The sequence below is a fragment of the Doryrhamphus excisus genome, chromosome 7 (assembly GCF_030265055.1).
Source record: "Doryrhamphus excisus isolate RoL2022-K1 chromosome 7, RoL_Dexc_1.0, whole genome shotgun sequence".
NCBI classification, from domain to species: domain Eukaryota; kingdom Metazoa; phylum Chordata; class Actinopteri; order Syngnathiformes; family Syngnathidae; genus Doryrhamphus; species Doryrhamphus excisus.
Window position 1 is genome coordinate 21,343,267 of NC_080472.1, and position 19,285 is coordinate 21,362,551.

The window sequence follows — 19,285 nt, forward strand, 5'->3', positions numbered from 1 at the left end:
TTCCCAAACTACGCTTCCAAGTTATCTGTTATCCGTATCGGAAGCAGAAAGTTTTTCCGGCGTTTAAACAAGACACATAAAACACAAATTAGGGGAGTCGTGTTTTCACCAAGTACTTTTATGAGTCAGTAAACACAACATTGGAAAGTTTGTGATTAACAGATTCCTGAACGTTCCCTGAACGCTGCTGCTAGTGTACCTTGATCTTCTTGGAAGCACACGCATCCGAGACCTAAAAGTCACCCCGAGAGTAGCAGCTAGCGGTCTGCTCGTAGTCCTGCATCTGGTACTGTGCGTACCAGTTCTGCCAGTCCGGCACCGCTGATCCGCAGTAGCTGCGCCCACCCGGACTGGGCTGCTGGCTCCTGGGCGCCAGTCCCGATCCCAGCCGGTTCAGGATGTTAGGGTTGAACTGGTAGGTGAGTTTGCGGCGGACCTTGATGATCTCGCCCGTGTGGCGGTAGTTGCGGAGGGCCCGTGCCATCTTCTGGTAGGTCATGGTCTTGCGGTTGCCCTTGCGTTGGCCCCAGGACTCGGCCAGTCTCTCTTTGTTCTTGGAGATGAAGTGGAAGGTGCCGCTGGCGCTGTCGCTCCACTGGATGGAGTCGCCCATGTCGGGGTCGTTGAGAGCCTCGTGGAGGTACTCGTAAAGGCGGAGCTTCTTGCGACCTTAGTGGCATACAGTAGACACACAAAAACTCGGTCTTGGTCTTGATGCGGCCCATCCGTGAAACCCGATCAGATGTTGTTTAGATTACGTTTCCCTGATACAAAACGGGTGATACCATATCGATACGAAAAACACGAGAACCTTCATTTCATGGCTACTTTTGAACCAAGACCTGATCTTGGTTCCTGGTTCTACCAAACACGAAATAAACAAATCTTCATTTCTACTCTTCCTTTCAGTCTGGTACCTTTGGCATTCCGCTGCGGCGCATGGTGCGGGTACACGTGAGCGGGTTCAGTTTGCACCGAGTCCCCCAAAGAGACTTCAGGGATCACCTGAGACCACGTCTGCTGCTGCAAAAAAACAAAACATTGAAACCAGCACCATATATGTAAGTACATACTACATCTTTATTCTCACCCCGGCTGAAGGCGTGTTGTTCCAGTCATACACGGGGGCCGGCATGTCAGGGTGGGGGGCGACCAAGCAGTAGGAGATCTGGCACTGCACAGACGGCTGCTGAGGACCCAGAGTCTCGTAGTATCCATAGTCTGAGAAGGTCCCATTAGAATAGAAACAGGCAATTTTTTTTATAATAATCCATTCATCTTCTATACTTGCCAGCCAATCACAGGGCACATTTAGACAAACAACCATTCACACTCACATTCATACCAATGGACAATTTGGAGTGGCTAATTAACCTAGCATGTTTTTGGAATGGGGGAGGAATAATGTCAATCCAAAAAATCTGAAAAAAAAATCTGAAAAAATTATTATCTGAAAAAAAATCTGAAAAAAATATTACAAAATTATTTAAAACATTATTCACAAAAAATACATTTTACAGAGACTAAATATATATATATTTTTTAATGTCTGTCTGGCAGGAAGAGGCTTTAGATTATATTATATTATATTTCCATGAACAACGGCATGAGCGGAGTGAGACCTCTTGTCAGTCATACAGTCTCTTTGTCTCGCTCATAGCAAAAAACTGGACAATATCATTGTACTTTTCTTAAAAGTATTATTAATGCGATCTGGAATGGGGGAGGAATAATGTCAATCAAAAAAATCTGAAAAAAAATCTGAAAAAATTATTATCTGAAAAAAAAATCTGAAAAAAATATTTTAAAAATTATTCACAAAAAATACATTTTACAACAACAAATAACACAAATATTTTAAAAATATTTTTAAAAAATATTCACAAAAAATACATTTTACAGATTAAAAAAGTAATATTAATGCGATCTGGAATGGAGGAGGAATAATTTCAATCAAAAAAATCTGGAAAAAAAAATCTGAAAAAATTATTATCAGAAAAAAAATCTGAAAAAAATATTTAAAAAACATTTTAAACAAATATTCACAAAAAATACATTTTACGGATTAAAAAAGTAATATTAATGCGATCTGGAATGGAGGAGGAATAATCTCAATCAAAAAAATCTGAAAAAAAATCTGAAAAAATTATTATCAGAAAAAAAAATCTGAGAAAAATATTTTTAAAATATTTTTTAAAAAAATTCACAAAAAATACATTTTACAGACTAAAAAAGTAATATTAATGCGATCTGGAATGGGGGAGGAATAATGTCAATCAAAAAAATCTGGAAAGAAAATCTGAAAAAAAAATCTGAAAAAATTATCTGGAAAAAAAATATAAAAAAATTATTTTTAAAATGATTTACATATAAAAGTAATATTAACGCGATCGGATCTGGTGCCCCCCCATTCCCCCATTTTAGAGTAGCTTTCGGTTATCTTGGGACCTTCCGGAACTTCTTTGGTGCCGCTCCAAGGTGTTTTGGATGGGATACCTGAGTCGTAGTAGGAAGTACTGGAATGCTGCTGAATGACGTCGATGGCGTCCTGGAAATGTTGATTGATGTCGTTGTCCGAGCAGTTCTGCAACGGGAGCAACGAGCGTCCTCCTCGTGGCTCGTCAGGTTCCTCACGCAAGGAACTCACCATCTTGGAAGACAGAGCGTGGCGGCCCTCCGGCGAGGACGTCTCTGCCCTCATTTCTCCAGGTAAAAGCGCTTCAGCCAGTTTCCCCCCACCTGACCGCTCTTCACGCACATAAATAGGCTGAGGCTGCTCAATTTAAATGTGTTAACGTCACAATGTAATTCACCCCTACACTTCTCTTTTTTTTTTTTTTTTTTTTTTTTTTTGGTGGAGTGGCAGATCTGCTAGATATCCAAACACATGACCGGCGTGGTGGGGCTCGACCGACCTCGCCACCACGCAAACAAAACCAATCAGTCTGCGGCTTGTATTGGAGGTCTGGCTGTGGTCGTTTGGCGGCGAAGTCAATGATTTGCATAATCCGAAGAACAGGTGGAGGGAAATGACTCATAATACTTCACCGAAAAGATAATTATGGGATTGATGACATAACTGATTCCATGTTTACAAATGATTTGTATGACATAGCGTGGTAACGTGTTCATGTGTCGGGTTAGGCAGCGTGGCGTAAACACGCGAGGCAAAATAACCACAACATGTTTTTGGTCACTCCTTGTTATTCTTCATTGTTATATATATATATGTTACAATATTTTATGCATTTAACAATAATATATATTATTATTTATTTATATATTATTTATATTTTTTATATTTCACAATATTTTTATATATAGTATATAGTATTTATTTATATATTATTTATATTTTTTGTATTTCACAATATTTTTGTATAATAGTATATAGTAGTTATATATATATATTATTTATATTTTTTATATTTCACAATATTTTTATATACGTATAGTATAATAGTATTTATTTATCTATTATTTATATTTTTTATATTTCACAATATTTTATATATAGCATAATAGTATGTAGTAATTATTTATATATTATTTATATTTTTTGTATTTCACAATATTTTTTATATGTATTATAATAGTATATAGTACTTATTTATATATTATTTATATTTTTTAGATTTCACAATATTTATATATATAGTATAATAGTATGTAGTATTTATGTATTATTTATATTTTTTAGATTTCACAATATTTTATATGTAGTATAATAGTATGTAGTAATTATTTATATATTATTTATATTTTTTGTATTTCACAATATTTTTATATATAGTATAATAGTATATTGTACTTATTTATATATTATTTATATTTTTTAGATTTCACAATATTTATATATATAGTATAATAGTATGTAGTATTTATTTATGTATTATTTATATTTTTTGTATTTCACAATATTTTATATATAGTATAATAGTATGTAGTAATTATTTATATATTATTTATATTTTTTGTATTTCACAATATTTTTATATGTAGTATAATAGTATATAGTACTTATTTATATATTATTTATATTTTTTAGATTTCACAATATTTATATATATAGTATAATAGTATGTAGTATTTATTTATGTATTATTTATATTTTTTAGATTTCACAATATTTTATATATAGTATAATAGTATGTAGTAATTATTTATATATTATTTATATTTTTTGTATTTCACAATATTTTTATATATAGTATAATAGTATATAGTACTTATTTATATATTATTTATATTTTTTAGATATCACAATATTTATATATATAGTATAATAGTATGTAGTATTTATTTATGTATTATTTATAATTTTTAGATTTCACAATATTTTATATATAGTATAATAGTATATAGTATTTATTTATATATTATGTATATTTTTTATATTTAACAATATTCTTATATATAGTATAATAGTATTTATTTATATATTATTTGTATTTTTTATATTTCACAATATTTTTATATACAGTATAATAGTATTTATTTATATATTATTTATATTATATATTTCACAATTTTATATACGTATATAAAAATATTGTGAAACATAAATTGTGAAATATTATTATTCCGCAATTTTGTGTATATAAAAATAGTATATATAAAAAATCTAGTGAAATAATAATATACTGCAATGTGTAGTATTGTACTGTCGGGTGGAGCAGCGCCGCCAGGTGAGATAAAGCGCCTTGCTAAAAGGTTAATGGTTAATAATCCGTGTCGGGCCCAGCGTGCAGACCCCCTCCCGAAAATAAACAGCCATTTATGAGAAGTTGATTTATCTCAGGCCCGCCCGTGGTTTTAAATATCAACCGACTTGGTGCTGAAGTTCCCCTTTCGGCCCCGTTAAGTGGGTGAGCGGGCGGGCGGGCGGCGTGGCGTGGCGTGGCCTGGCCGCAAAGAAAAGAAAAGAAAAAAAGATGGAGATGCGGCGTTGCTGGGAAGAGAATCCATACGGTGGCGGTTAAGTCAAAGTCAACACGCGGTGTTGTGTTGTTACGCTTGATGTGTGTGTTTCCTGCTGTTGATAACACACAACCGCAAAGACCCCTTTTTTCTCTCCCGCTTTGCCCTTCCTGCTTTCCATGAGGTGTGGCTGGGGGGTGGCGGGGGGGGGGGGGGGGGTGGGGGGGGTCGTGACGCCGTAAATAAGAGAGACCTCAAGGTGTCAGGCCGGCGATGGAGCGTAGGTGCCGCCATTGTTTGTTATCTTTCCCTTTGCAGACCAGCGGTCACCAACCTGCAGGTCGCCAAACACAGTCAGGCGTGGTGGAATCAGCTTTTTGACCCCAAACGGGTTTTTTTCTGACCCTCTTTTTTACTGTCTAACAGTATTTCTGGGGGGGGGGCAAGAACACAAAAAATTGGACAATATAATATTATATAATAATAGTACTTTTCTTAAAAGTAATATTAATGCAATCTGGAATGGAGGAGGAATAATGTCAATCAAAAAAATCTGAAAAAATTATCTGAAAAAAAAATCTGAAAAAAATACAAAAAAAATATTTAAAAAATATTTAAAAAATATTTAAAAAATATTTAAAAAATATTTAAAAATTATTTAAAAATTATTTAAAATATTATTCACAAAAAATACATTTTACAGAGACTAAATATAGTTTTTTTTAATGTAGTCCATAAATAATGTGTCTGTCTGACAGGAAGAGGCTTTACTTCAGCACCTGGCCTCTTTATATTTCCATGAACAACGGCATGAGCGGAGTGAGACCTTTTGTCAGTCATACAGTCTCTTTGTCCCGCTCATAGCAAAAAATTGGACAATATCATTGTACTTTTCTTAAAAGTAATATTAATGTGATCTGGAATGGGGGAGGAATAATGTCAATCAAAAAAAATCAGAAAAAAATCAGAAAAAATTATTATCTGAAAAAAAAATCTGAAAAAAATATTTCAAAAATTATTCACAAAAAATACATTTTACAGAGACTAAAAAAGTAATATTAATGCGATCTGGAATGGAGGAGGAATAATGTCAATCAAAAAAATCTGAAAAAAACAATCGAAAAAATTATCAGGAAAAAAAAAATCAGAAACAAATATTTTAAAAATATTTTAAAAAAATATTCACAAAAAATACATTTTACAGACTAAAAAAAAGTAATATTAATGCGATCTGGAATGGGGGAGGAACGATGTCAAACAAAAAAATCTGAAAAAAACAATCTGAAAAAATTATCAGGAAAAAAAAATCAGAAAAAAATATTTTAAAAATATTTTTTTTAAAAATCACAAAAAATACATTTTACAGACTAAAAAAAGTAATATTAATGCGATCTGGAATGGGGAGGAAATTCTGAAAAAAAATATAAAAAATAATTTATATATAAAAGTAATATTAATATCTTGGGGTCATGTATCGCTATGTGACATGACTGTGCGCCGTACTGCTGTGTTTTTTTCCCACATCGTTAAAAGCCATACAATCAGTTTTCTGGCGTATTTTAATGGCTCAAACAAAGAAGAACTTTCCTTCCTCTTCTTAGCTGAATAGCTGCATGCATGGCCGCACACGCGACCCCATTGTTCTTCTTTATTTACCGTCACACCACCAAAATCAAGAAGTGTTACAATCAGTAGGTGTCACTCACTTTCTGGCATGTAGTAAAGATGTTTTTGTTGTGTTCTAACGAGGGATCGATGGATTTGCTTTTAATAATAATAATAATAATGAATATCATGGATTCAGAAGATATCAGAAGCCATTATTCATTCACTTCTCAATCACTAATAACTATAAAAGCAATCTTCACTGGCGAAATGTACTGCAAAAAAGGTCAGTAAGGATAATTCATAATGCCGCCTACAGAGAACATACTAACTACTTATTTCTAAAATGACAAATACTTCAACTTAAATTTAAATTAAATTAAATTTAAATTAAATGTAATTAAAATTTAATTTAATTTAATTTAATTTAATTTAATTTAATTTAATTTAATTTAATTTAATTTAATTTAATTTAATTTAATTTAATTTAATTTAATTTAATTTAATTTAGCTAATTGGTTATTTTTAGCCTTATGCATTATTTTAGCTGTTTGAAGATGAACTATATCAGCAAGTTGAAGTATTTGTCATTTTAGAAATAAGGAGTTAGTATGTTCTCTGTAGGCGGCATTATGAAATTAAATTAAATTAAATTAAATTAAATTAAATTAAATTAAATTAAATTAAATTAAATTAAAAATTAAAATTAAAATTAAAATTAAAATTAAAATTAAAATTAAAATTAAAATTAAAATTAAAATTAAAATTAAAATTAATGAATGCCCTGTGATTGGCTGGCCACCAGTCCAGAGTGTACCCCGCCTCTCGCCTGAAGTCAGCTGGGATAGGCTCCAGCACCCCCGCGACCCTGGTGAGGATAAGCGGTAGAAAATGAAGGAATGAATGTATTAAATTAAATTAAAACTTAAACTTAAACTTAAACTTAAACTTAAACTTAAACTATATTATGAAAGCAGGAAGTGAACAAATGTAACAGTTAGTGATTGTAAAAGTACCAGATGGAGGGGTAGGATTTAATAAGCTTTGCTTCTTCCTACTCCTTTTGGACATGTGGAACTGTGAACTGATTATGTGATGCGTTCAATTGTAATTAAGATTAAGATATGCCTTTATTCGTCCCTCAGTGGGGAAATTTGTAATCTGATGCATGTTCAAATGCATTTAAGGTTGAATTTAAGAGCTAAAATCTCTTGATTTCTTGATAATAACCCAAATCACCAAAGTATAGCATTGTACTGCCACAACATTCAATCCTTTGAGGTACTTTTGTTGTCATCGTTGTATTTTGTACCTTTGTACCAACAAAGGTACCTTTAGTTGCTCCAGGCATGTTTGTCAACGCGCGTCCTCTTGTGGCTAAGAAGTGAACTACAAGAGACTCCGCATTTTATGTCATGCTTATACAGTATATAACAGGGGTGGGAACACTTTTGATTGATTTGAGTTAACAAAATTGGCGGGGGGGGGCAGAATACACACACTTAAAGTATTAGTATTAGTAAAGTAAAGTATTAGTCTTATTTTATCTGTAAAAGTGTCATATAATCTGCTACGTTAAATTAAATGTTAATTATTTTTACTGAATAAAACGTACAAGAATGAGGATATTTGTGTGACGGATTCAATCAGTGGTTTTCAAACTGCGGGGCAGAATATAAAATAGGCGCACAGACGAGCAAGAAGAATCAAAAACAGGAAATGTTTATTCCTCGGTAAGATTCGCCGCACATTTGTGGTTGCGGAAAAGCAAGGCCGTGAGCTCTGCTGCGAGCTGAGGTAGCACAAACGCAATCCGACCAATCAACCAATCAGCAGCGTGGATTTGCTACCTGGCATCACATGACAGTGGAATATCGCTAACGTGTCAGGGAAGGTTCTACTTCCTGCAGTAGGCCACGGCGCCGTAGGCCACGACGCCGACCACCGCCACCAAAGCCGCGCCCCCGCAAAGCAGAACTGGGAGCTCGGTGGTGGGACCGGCGGACCCCTTCGCGGGGTGTCCCCTTTCCTCGGAAAGGGGCTTCTCATGGGTGAGTTCCAGCCCCTCGGCAGGTGGCTCCACGGGGGGACGGGTGGATGAGGGAGGAAGGAGCCCCGGTGCGGTGTAAGGAAGCTCCTCGGCAGCGGTCGGAGTGGAGGTGGCGGAAGGGGGTTCAAGTCGGAGGACAGGCAGGGGTGGCAGCGCCATGGGGGGCACCACCTGCATGACCTCCGCAGCCGCTTCCTGCTCCGTGTGAGCTTCCTCCGCCGGCTCCGGGAGCTCCTGGCGTTCCGACTCGCCACCCAAGACGCTCAGCACACTGGTCTGAAGCTCCTCCTCCTCCTCCTCATCCTCCGACCTCCCTCCTCTCTCCTCTCCGGCCGCCTCCTCCAGCATCTCCGCCTCCTCCCGCTCCAAGTGCACCATGTCGGAATTGGAGGAGTGGTTCTCCTCCCCGGCCAGGACCGCCCCGTCGCTGCTGTCCAGGCTCTTGGTGTCCTCGGGGTCCACGTCCCCCATGGTGGACCAGGACTCTGCCAGCAGGCTCTCGCTCTGCCAGGGTCCAGGACTCTCCGTGTGGGCCAGAGGAGGCTGTGCAGCAGGGCTGGAGCTGAGGGAGGTGGGCTCGCCATCACCTGGGACCCCCCCGCTGGTCTCGACTGGGGCTTTGCCCTCCAGGGTGAAGGCTGGCTTCCGTTTGGGGGACATAACAGAGGTTATTTATGTATATATATATATATATATGTGTGTATGTATATGTATATATATGTATGTGTATGTATATTATTTATTTTTATATACATATTTTACATATACATATATACATATATATATATATATATAAATATATTTATTTATATATTATTTTTATACACATATATTTTATGTACATATTTTTTAAATATATATTTATATTTTATATTTATATTATATTTATATTTATATATGTGTATTTATGTATGAGTATTCATGTGTATAAATTTTTTTATTTTTATTTTTATTTTTTTGTTAAAAAAAGCTAGCTAGCCGCTGTGGTGTGGTGAGGTGTCACTACACCAGTAAGGTAGTTCTTGGGCGTAACAACGTTCTGAACAATAATAATATTAATGTGCTTTATTTTTATTTTTATTTTTATTTTTATTTTTATTTTTATTTTTATTTTTATTTTTATTTTTATTTTTATTTTTATGTTAATGTTAATGTTAATGTTAATGTTAATGTTAATGTTAATGTTAATGTTAATGTTAATGTTAAAATAAAAAAATATTCATTTTAATTTTAATTTTAATTTTAATTTTAATTTTAATTTTAATTTTAATTTTAATTTTAATTTTAATTTTAATTTTAATTTTAATTTTAATTTTAATTTTAATTTTAATTTTAATTTTAATTTTAATTTTAATTTTAATTTTTAAAAAAGCCAGTGAGTGGCTGTGGTATGGCGAGGTGTCACTACGCCAGTAAGGTAGTTCTTGGGCGTAACAACGTCCATAACAATAATAATAACAATATGCTTTATTTGCAGCTGACCGGATGGACATGGAGCCTTGCTGGAGCTTCTTGGAGGTTTTTATTCAGAAGACTTTCAGGTGTGTCCCATTATGTACATTCTTAGCTACCTCTTTTTATCTCTTTGTATACCTTTACAACACATAGAATAGAGACTCACAAATCCCACCCTGGCATTTTACTTCATGAACTGACTTTGCTTAAGTTGAGTTCAAGTCCAGTTTGAAGACAACAGGTGAACTTATATTTTGCTACTTGAATGGACTAAAAATGATTGACAGTGTGGGATTATTTTAAGACATCCTCATTCCACCGTGCGTGCGTAAAACGCGTCACGCCAAGGTGACCCCGGTTACTGCGGAAAGTATTCACCGCCCGGCCTGGAATAGACGTCAACACGTGCCACAACATACAGTACTAGACATAATAAGAGAAAATAAGACATAGAAAACTTATTAAACACATTTTAAATACGCTTTTGAAAATTATCAGAGCCCTCTAGACATAAAATAACAACCCTATAATCACCTCTACACTCTTATTACCCAATATTGTTGTCAGATTAAGAAATAATAATTCATAAAATATAGACTCTCACGTGTTGGCATTGGGAGACTTCCTGTTTATGAGCAGTACTTCCTATTGTGGCGACATGATGTCATCAATGTAATACGACTGAATAGTGCAGAATACTACATATGGCAACGTATTTGAATGCATTACACTTGTATAGTCAGTTATACTTCATTTAGACATGTATGTGCTTAGAAATGCTTCATTTAGCATTAAAAAATGCTTAATTGGGTATATTTATGTATTAATATTAAGCCATATTCAATCACATAACAGTGATGAGTTATTCATTAATTCATATTTTTGGGGGGGAAATGTGATAGAGTGAACTGAACTGATGTTTACTGATAAGGTTTTTTGCCCAATTGTTAAGAATTGGCAGTTTGATGGGCGGGGCTTGAAGAGTGGGAGAGATCTGGAGCTGAATATAATCATTTTATTGCAAATGCTGAGCAGAAATCAGAGGAACTGTGTGTCAAAAGTACAAAAGTAAGCATTTTGATGGGCTTGTGGATTTTGGGCATTGGCCGGTGTTCCCGGCATGTAACATCCCCCCCCCCCCCCCCCAAAAAAAAAAACCTGAATCTAATAATTTTTATTGCAAATGGTGAGCAGAAATCAGAGGAACTGTGTGTCAAAAGTACAAAAGTAAGCATTTTGATGGGCTCATGGATTTTGGGCATTGGCCGGTGGTCCCAGCATGTAACACCCACCCCCCCCCCCAAAAAAACCCTGAATCTAATAATTTTTATTGCAAATGGTGAGCAGAAATCAGAGGAACTGTGTGTAAAAATACAAAAGTAAGCATTTTGATGGGCTCGTAGATTTTGGGCACTGGCCGGTGTTCCCGGCATGTAACACCCACCCCCCCCCCCAAAAAAACCCTGAATCTAATCATTTTTATTGCAAATGTTGAGCAGAAATCAGAGGAACTGTGTGTCAAAAGTACAAAAGTAAGCATTTTGATGGGCTCGTAGATTTTGGGCATTGGCCGGTGGTCCCAGCATGTAACACCCATCCCCCCCCCTAAAAAAAAACCCTGAATCTAATAATTTTTATTGCAAATGGTGAGCAGAAATCAGAGGAAATGTGTGTCAAAAGTACAAAAGTAAGCATTTTGATGGGCTCATGGATTTCGGGCATTGGCCGGTGGTCCCGGCATGTAACACCCACCCCCCCCCCCCCCCCCCAAAAAAAAACTGAATCTAATCATTTTTATTGCAAATGGTGAGCAGAAATCAGAGGAACTGTGTGTCAAAAGTACAAAAGTAAGCATTATGATGGGCTAATGGATTTTGGGCATTGGCCGGTGGTCCCGGCATGTAACACCCATCCCCCCCTCCCAAAAAAAATGAATCTAACAATTTTTATTGCAAATGCTGAGCAGAAATCAGAGGAACTGTGTGTCAAAAATACAAAAGTAAGCATTTTGATGGGCTCGTAGATTTTGGGCATTGGCCGGTGGTCCCGGCATGTAACACCCATCCCCCCCTCAAAAAAAACTGAATCTAATCATTTTTATTGCAAATGTTGAGCAGAAATCAGAGGAGCTGTGTGTCAAAAGTACAAAAGTAAGCATTTTGATGGGCTCGTAGATTTTGGGCATTGGCCGGTGGTCCCGGCATGTAACCCCCCCCCCAAAAAAAAGAATCTAATAATATTTATTGCAAATGGTGAGCAGAAATCAGAGGAAATGTGTGTCAAAAGTACAAAAGTAAGCATTTTGATGGGCTCGTAGATTTTGGGCATTGGCCGGTGGTACCGGCATGTAACCAACCCCCCCCCCCCCCCCCAAAAAAAAACTGAATCTCATCATTTTTATTGCAAATGGTGAGCAGAAATCAGAAGAGCTGTACAAAAGTAAGCATTTTGATGGGCTCATGGATTTTGGGCATTGGCCGGTGGTCCCGACATGTAACCCCCCCCCCCCCCCCCCCCCCCAAAAAAAAAAACAAAAAAACAGGAACCTACTGTAATTCCGACCAAACATTGCAGTCAGTCATGTTTTGGGCGTCCATCTGGGTGACGTGCGTCCTAATCCCTCAACACGCACTCCATCTTTGTGATCCTCCTTAACTTACTGGCCTACTTGGGAAAATTGGATTCCCATTGATCCCATCCCAACCTTTGATGAAAGCTACGTGATCATTCAGCTCCATGCAAAAAAACAAGAAAGAAAAACAAGCCTATCTTTTATTTTTGGCCAACCAAACATGCTAGCTAGCTTCTGCCCTTCACGAAACTGAAATGACCCACAGTGACCTTTTTTTTCCGGCGCCATGTTTACAAACCGAACCGAACTTCTTTGAAGGAGCCAACAAATCCAATCCCATTTTTCCAATCCCAAAACGATTGCCTACTTTGGTTTGTTTTGTTTTAAGATTTTACTGAAACTTTCTTGTAAAAGTGAGAAGAAAGAAGAAGATTTAGCATACCTGCGGTGCTCTCGGTGCCGGTGGGTCCTGGACTGAGCTGCTTGGAGATCAGATTGGGAAGAGAATTACGACACAAAGTCAGTCAAAGCAAGCGACAGGCAGACATGCATGCTGGATCCAGAGCTGGAATAACACAATGGACGAGCCGCTCTCTCTCTCTCTCTCTCTATCTCTCTCTCGCTCTCTCTATCTCTGTCCTGTCTGTGGCGCTCCACCTCCCAGATCCATGACATAACACTTGGCACTGGACGGTGGTGACTTTGCAGGTGGCGTGGGGGGCAGGGCTGGGGGGTAACACATAAAGTTTGAAGTCCTAAACCGGACTTTAACCCGGGTATCTGCAGCAGAGGTCAATGTGAAAGTTCCTCAAGGTCAACAGTCCTTATATTGTATATGTTGTATATGGAAACATATTTAGTGGGGTAAATTCATTTCAATTAAATATTCATTTTCTTTTGTTTTTTCATGTTTTTTTTTGGGGGGGGGTGTTCTTTTATGTTTTATTTGATTTGGTGATTTTGTTACAAATTTGAAACAAATGGGAGCATTGCAACTTTTCTCCTATGTTGTCTCATATGATGGTGTCGATGCTCAATTTTTCACAAATATATAATTGCATTTTTATGACTGTATATATTGAACTGAACGCTAGGGCCTTCAAAATTATATTTTTAATATTTAACAACAGAATTTAAATGTCAGTCTCCACTTCTGTTTCAAATTCAACGAGGCAGCCTCTCCAGGCTTCTCCTTTAGTCATCTTGAAAAAGTGTTTCATTATTTTTATGGGCAAATTTTAATCATAATAAATATACAACTATATATATTTATATTTATATATTTATATTTAATCATAATAAATATACGGCTACATATATAAAGACAAAAATATACTGTATACTTGTATATTTATCAAAACTATATATATATCATAATATTTTTAAATATTTAATAATATTAATATACATAATATAATATACAGAATATTTATTTATAATTATAAATGTATTTATAATATTATTAATTTATTATATATTTATATTAAATGTATATATCATAAATATACAACTATATATATACTATATAACTATATAACTATGTATATATAGTTGTACATTCATTACAACTATATATATAAAACGTATATTTATTATGATTAAATTTGTATGTAAAATATATATATATGTGAAAAAATGTTTCATTATTTTTACGTACAAATTAATTTATAATATAAATATATATATAGTTGTATATTTATTATATATGTACAGAGTATTTACAGTATATTTTTGTCTTTATAAACTAGAAATAGCCACTTCCGCTTCCTTCTTACACCTGATAGGCTGCGGAGCCGGAAGTAAATAGCACGTGACCACAAACATCAGCTGACCTTCCGTGTAGACGTCTTCCCTCGTCACGACTGCGGGGATTAACTCATTCATTATTCTCCGCGCATTTTACGGGTAAATGTGACCGTTTAAAGTCTATTTAGTCCATAGTAATGTATTGTATGTATATTGTATGTTTAATGTGATTGTAATAACACTGATATGGATGTTGTTTCCATGGCAGGCCCCCAGCTAGCTAGCAGCAGCAGCGACCATGGCGCTCAGCGATGCCGACGTTCAGAAGCAGGTAATGAAGACTTTTTAAATGAACGATTTACCTCTTAGTTACTCGTTTTAAGACAATTTCCTGTTATGCCGTGTATTTTTTACTCGTTCTTGTGTTAGCAACGGCTAGCATCCTGCTGGATGACATTGCCCCAAGCTACATAACGGCAGGATAACCATGAAATAAACCAGAGTTCCATTACAGTGGATATAATGTTCTAGTTTTTTGTTATTTTGGTTTAGAAATATGTTTTTGGTTTAGAAGTATGTTCTTGGTTGTGGTTAAGTCATCTTCGCTAGCGGTCACATGACATATGTCACATGCCCGGCTCTTAAGAGGAACTGCTGTGGATTCTGCGTGGAATAAAAGCATACATTAGCAATAGTGGTCTGAAAGAACATAACTGACAAATACATGTCTCAAATTTGTAATAAATCGAGCGTGTGTACAATTTGAGTGATGGGCGACACATTCAGTGATAGCTAACGTTAGCAGCTAAACTTTGCCAAATAGCTATTATTGACAACATAACCTTTTGTGTGTGAGTGCTACGTGGGGCGTTCCTTGCGGTGTCACCTTGTCCGTTCCACCGCAAGAAAGACGGCACTTGGTGTTTTGGCGTCATATTTCTAATGGCATGAACATCCTTGTCCGCAGATCAAGCACATGATGGCCTTCATCGAGCAGGAGGCCAACGAGAAGGCCGAGGAGATTGACGCCAAGGTACGCAATACGGTGCAGTTTTATCATAACACTCAATCGTGGTACATTAGGGGTGCTTTATTACATTCTAAAAATACAATTTAAGAAGGAAACAAACAATTGCCAGTTCCACATGTCCAAAAGGAGTAGGAAGAAGCAAAGCTTATTAAATCCTACCCCTCCATCTGGTACTTTTACAATCACTAACTGTTACATTTGTTCACTTCCTGCCTTTCTAATATAATAGTATTTTTTAAATTTTTTAAAATTTAATTTAAATAAAAAATTAGTCTATTTATCTATTTTAATTTGTATGTAATTATTATTATTAATTATGATTTCATTTAATTGTATTATTTATTTAAAGAAGAAAGTTTAAATACTTGGAAAAAAAAAGAATAAACTGGTATAACTTTTCAAAATAAACTCTTAATATAGTAAAGAATAATATAATCTAAAAAATAAATTCTGTATATATTTTTAAATGTCATTCTAGTATCAAAAATATGTGATTTAAAAAACAAAACAGACATTGACATTTTTGCAAAATTAGTTGGGGGAAAAAGGGAATTTATTATAATTATTATTTATTATTATTTATTTATTTCTAATTTATTTATTAACATTAATATATATATATTATTATTATCTATTATGGGAATAAAGTCCAAATATAATGGGAATAATTTCGTAATATTACAAAACAAAATTGAAAAGGTTATTTAAGAAGAAAGTGAACATATTTGACAATACGGTAAAAGAGCAATCTGACGATTTGGCTTTACCAAATATCAAAGTTGCACCCTTTCATTTTTCTCCATATTGTTAAAAATGGTTTGAACACCCCCGGCATACAGCGTTGATGAATTTGTTAATAGCTGGCTGGCAAACACAAATACACCCACTATCACGGCAAGGTACCAGCACATCCAAATGATTGGATCAATCCATTAAGTGATTGGGTGAGCTTACTTAATGATATACTTTTCCACACTGGCCACTAGGGGGCGCTAAATCACATTTAAAATACGTGTAAAATATCATTACAGCTCTTGGTAATGTAACACTATGTGGAAAAAACAATGAGTGTGTGCCGCCCCCTGCAGGCAGAGGAGGAGTTCAACATCGAGAAGGGCCGCCTGGTGCAAACGCAGCGTCTGAAGATAATGGAGTACTACGAGAAGAAAGAGAAGCAGATCGAGCAGCAGAAGAAAATGTGAGTCACGTCCCGACGTGGCAGGTCCTCGTCCGTGTGGCGTCTCCGTAAACACGCACCGTGTTTGTTTTTTGTCCGCTTTGCAGCCAAATGTCCAACCTGATGAACCAGGCGCGTCTGAAGGTCCTGAAGGCCCGTGACGATATGATCTCGGCAAGTCACGTTTTCTCTTCACTGAGGTGGATTTTCTTCAATATCAGGTTTTTTTTAATCCCAAATGCCGCCTCGTGCCCGCAGGACATGCTGAACGAGGCTCGTCAACGGCTCGCTAACGTGGCACGAGATCCCTCCAAGTATGCCGCTCTCATCGACGGCTTGATTCTGCAGGTTAGCACGCCTTCATTGGGTAGCATTTAACCCGTTAGCACCAGCTTCTAAGCTTCTGAGCTTCCATCCAGGGTTTGTATCAGCTGCTGGAGACCAAAGTGAGCATTCGATGTCGCAAACAAGACGTGCAGATGGTGCAGGTGAGTCCAAACATAACCCCCCCCCCATCGCATCCACGTCACGCCTCTCGTCTTCCCAGGCGTCCATCCAGAGGAACATTCCCATCTACAAAGCGGCGGTGAAGAACACCCTGGAGGTCCGCATCGACCAGGACAACTTCCTGTCTCCCGACATGTAAGAAGTTACAAACCGCCACGTTTGACGGCTTTAAAACCAAACGCAAACCGACCCGCCCTTTTACGTCTCGCAGCTCCGGAGGTATCGAGCTCTACAACGGGGACGGCAAGATCAAAGTGTCCAACACCTTGGAGAGCAGACTGGACCTCATGGCTCAGCAGGTACCTGCTAGAAGACCAGCAGTTGCTATTCTAAAAATAGAATTTGAAAAAAAAAACAGCACTAATTTTATGAAAAAAAATTAAAATATTAGGCAGTATTGTCACAACATTACCAGGAAAACAATAAATATTGGTAATATTGCAAGGAAAAAACTATAGTATTTAACTATTCAGATAAAAAGTAATTAATATTCATTCATTCATTTTCTATCGCTTATCATCGCGGGGGTTGCTGGAGCCTATCCCAGCTGTCTTCCATCAAGAGGCGGGGTACACCCTGGACTGGTGGCCAGCCAGCCAATCACAGGGCACATATAGACAAACAACCATTCACACTCACATTCATACCTATGGACAATTTGGAGTGGCTAATTAACCTAGCATGTTGTTTTTGGAATGTGGGAGGAAACCGGAGTACCCGGAGAAAACCCACGCATGAACATGCAAACTCCACACAGAGATGGCAGAGGGTGGAATTGAACCCGCGTCTCCTAGCTGTGAGGCCTGCATGCTAACCACACAACCACCGTGCAGCCGAGCACTAATTTTATGAAAATAAAATTAAAATATTAGGGCAGATTTGTTTTTATGTGGCCTGTGATTGGCTGGCCACCAGTCCAGGGTGGACCCCGCCTCTCGCCAGAAGACAGCTGGGATAGGCTCCAGCACGTAAGCGGTAGAAAATGAATGAATGAATGAATGAATATTAGGGCAGTATTGTCACAACATTACCAGGAAAATAATAAAGTAGTAATATTGCAACAAAAAACTATAGAACTATTCAGATAAAAAGTAATTAATATTAATATTAAAGAAAAAAATTAAATTAAATTTTCTGAAGTTGTAACTTTATGAATAGTCCCAATTGTTGGGGAAATTAATTTGCATAAAAGTTTATATATATACTGTGGCATGAATGGAGCGAAAATATTCAAGGAATAAAGTCATCAATGTGCATGCTAATAATAATAATAACTAATAATACTTGAAATACATGTATGTAAGTTCTTAGCATATCTACATCCTTTCCGTTTTCAGTATGCATCCCAACCTGGAAAGGTTTTATTGACGCAGTACCACCTCTGTACTGCAGGGGTCGACAGCGAGGCACTTTTTTTTTTGAAATAGCAATATTGAACATAATGACATTTATTTACAAAAATGCAGCGTGGAAGCAGGTGTGTTTACTTTTCACATTAATTTATAATATAATTTTTATAATTTAACTTTATAATATATTAATTTTTTTCCATTAGTGGCACTTGGACATTTTTTTTTCTCACATAAACACACGTCATAAGTTGCATTTACTGCACATTTTGTGCTGTTTTTATTTTCATTTCCATCTTTTTGCCCCCCCCCCCCCACACACACACACCCACACACCCCCAGTCCAGGTCAAATACTGTAAGTCATCTACTGTATGTGTCTTGTGGACGTTGTTTGCAGATGATGCCTGACATCCGAGTGGCTCTTTTCGGCGCCAACCCAAACCGCAAGTTCATGGACTGAGAACCCCCCCTCCCCCCAAAGGCAAAAAACCCCAATTGGGGTATTGTGGTGGTTATTATCGTGTGACGTGCTGCTGTATTTCTTTGTGCATGAAGGGACGGACGCTAGCAGCGCCGCCATCGCCGCTCATCATTACCCGTTGATCCTCGCTGCTGCTAACAGACAACAGCGATGATTCTTGTTTAGTTCACTACCGCGGGATGGGGGGGTACATGCCGTGTACGTATGTTCGTTTTCCGAGTTATCCTCCAAACAAAAGAGTTAATTTATTAGAGAGTCGTAAATATGAGCGTTCCTGACTAAATTATTTCTTGTGCGTTTTTTTTTTGTCCGTTTGTATTATTGTCTCGAACCTGGTGTAAATGTACAACATAATAAAATGATTGAATCATGAGTACTACGCAGTAGTGTC

The 19,285-nt window shown here is 36.6% G+C and overlaps 3 protein-coding genes across 4 annotated transcripts; 1 reads left to right on the forward strand and 2 right to left on the reverse strand.

The window, feature by feature from the left end:
* Nucleotides 1–200: 200 nt before the first annotated feature.
* LOC131132606 (transcription factor Spi-C-like) lies at nt 201–2,721 on the reverse strand. The gene is made up of 4 exons (XM_058078387.1): nt 2,497–2,721; nt 1,091–1,221; nt 918–1,023; nt 201–669 (listed from the first exon to the last, which is right to left on the reverse strand). Exons 1-4 carry the CDS (start codon nt 2,699–2,701, stop codon nt 233–235), a joined length of 879 nt encoding a protein of 292 aa, XP_057934370.1. The 5' UTR covers nt 2,702–2,721; the 3' UTR covers nt 201–232.
* A 5,505-nt stretch (nt 2,722–8,226) lies between these two features.
* On the reverse strand, nt 8,227–13,198 carry LOC131132608 (bcl-2-like protein 13). Of its 2 annotated transcripts, none has more exons than XM_058078389.1 (2): nt 13,045–13,198; nt 8,227–9,217 (listed from the first exon to the last, which is right to left on the reverse strand). In XM_058078389.1, the coding sequence occupies exon 2, from the start codon at nt 9,044–9,046 to the stop codon at nt 8,423–8,425; it is 624 nt and encodes a 207-aa protein (XP_057934372.1). In that variant the 5' UTR covers nt 9,047–9,217; nt 13,045–13,198; the 3' UTR covers nt 8,227–8,422. The 2 variants fall into 2 exon arrangements, with proteins under 2 accessions (XP_057934372.1, XP_057934373.1); XM_058078390.1 differs by having other exon boundaries at nt 8,227–9,213; nt 13,045–13,195.
* A 1,202-nt stretch (nt 13,199–14,400) lies between these two features.
* Nucleotides 14,401–19,267, forward strand: atp6v1e1b (ATPase H+ transporting V1 subunit E1b). The gene is made up of 10 exons (XM_058078388.1): nt 14,401–14,507; nt 14,617–14,679; nt 15,316–15,381; nt 16,467–16,576; nt 16,663–16,729; nt 16,814–16,903; nt 16,975–17,043; nt 17,103–17,197; nt 17,274–17,361; nt 18,811–19,267. Exons 2-10 carry the CDS (start codon nt 14,647–14,649, stop codon nt 18,871–18,873), a joined length of 681 nt encoding a protein of 226 aa, XP_057934371.1. The 5' UTR covers nt 14,401–14,507; nt 14,617–14,646; the 3' UTR covers nt 18,874–19,267.
* The last annotated feature ends 18 nt before the right edge of the window (nt 19,268–19,285 follow it).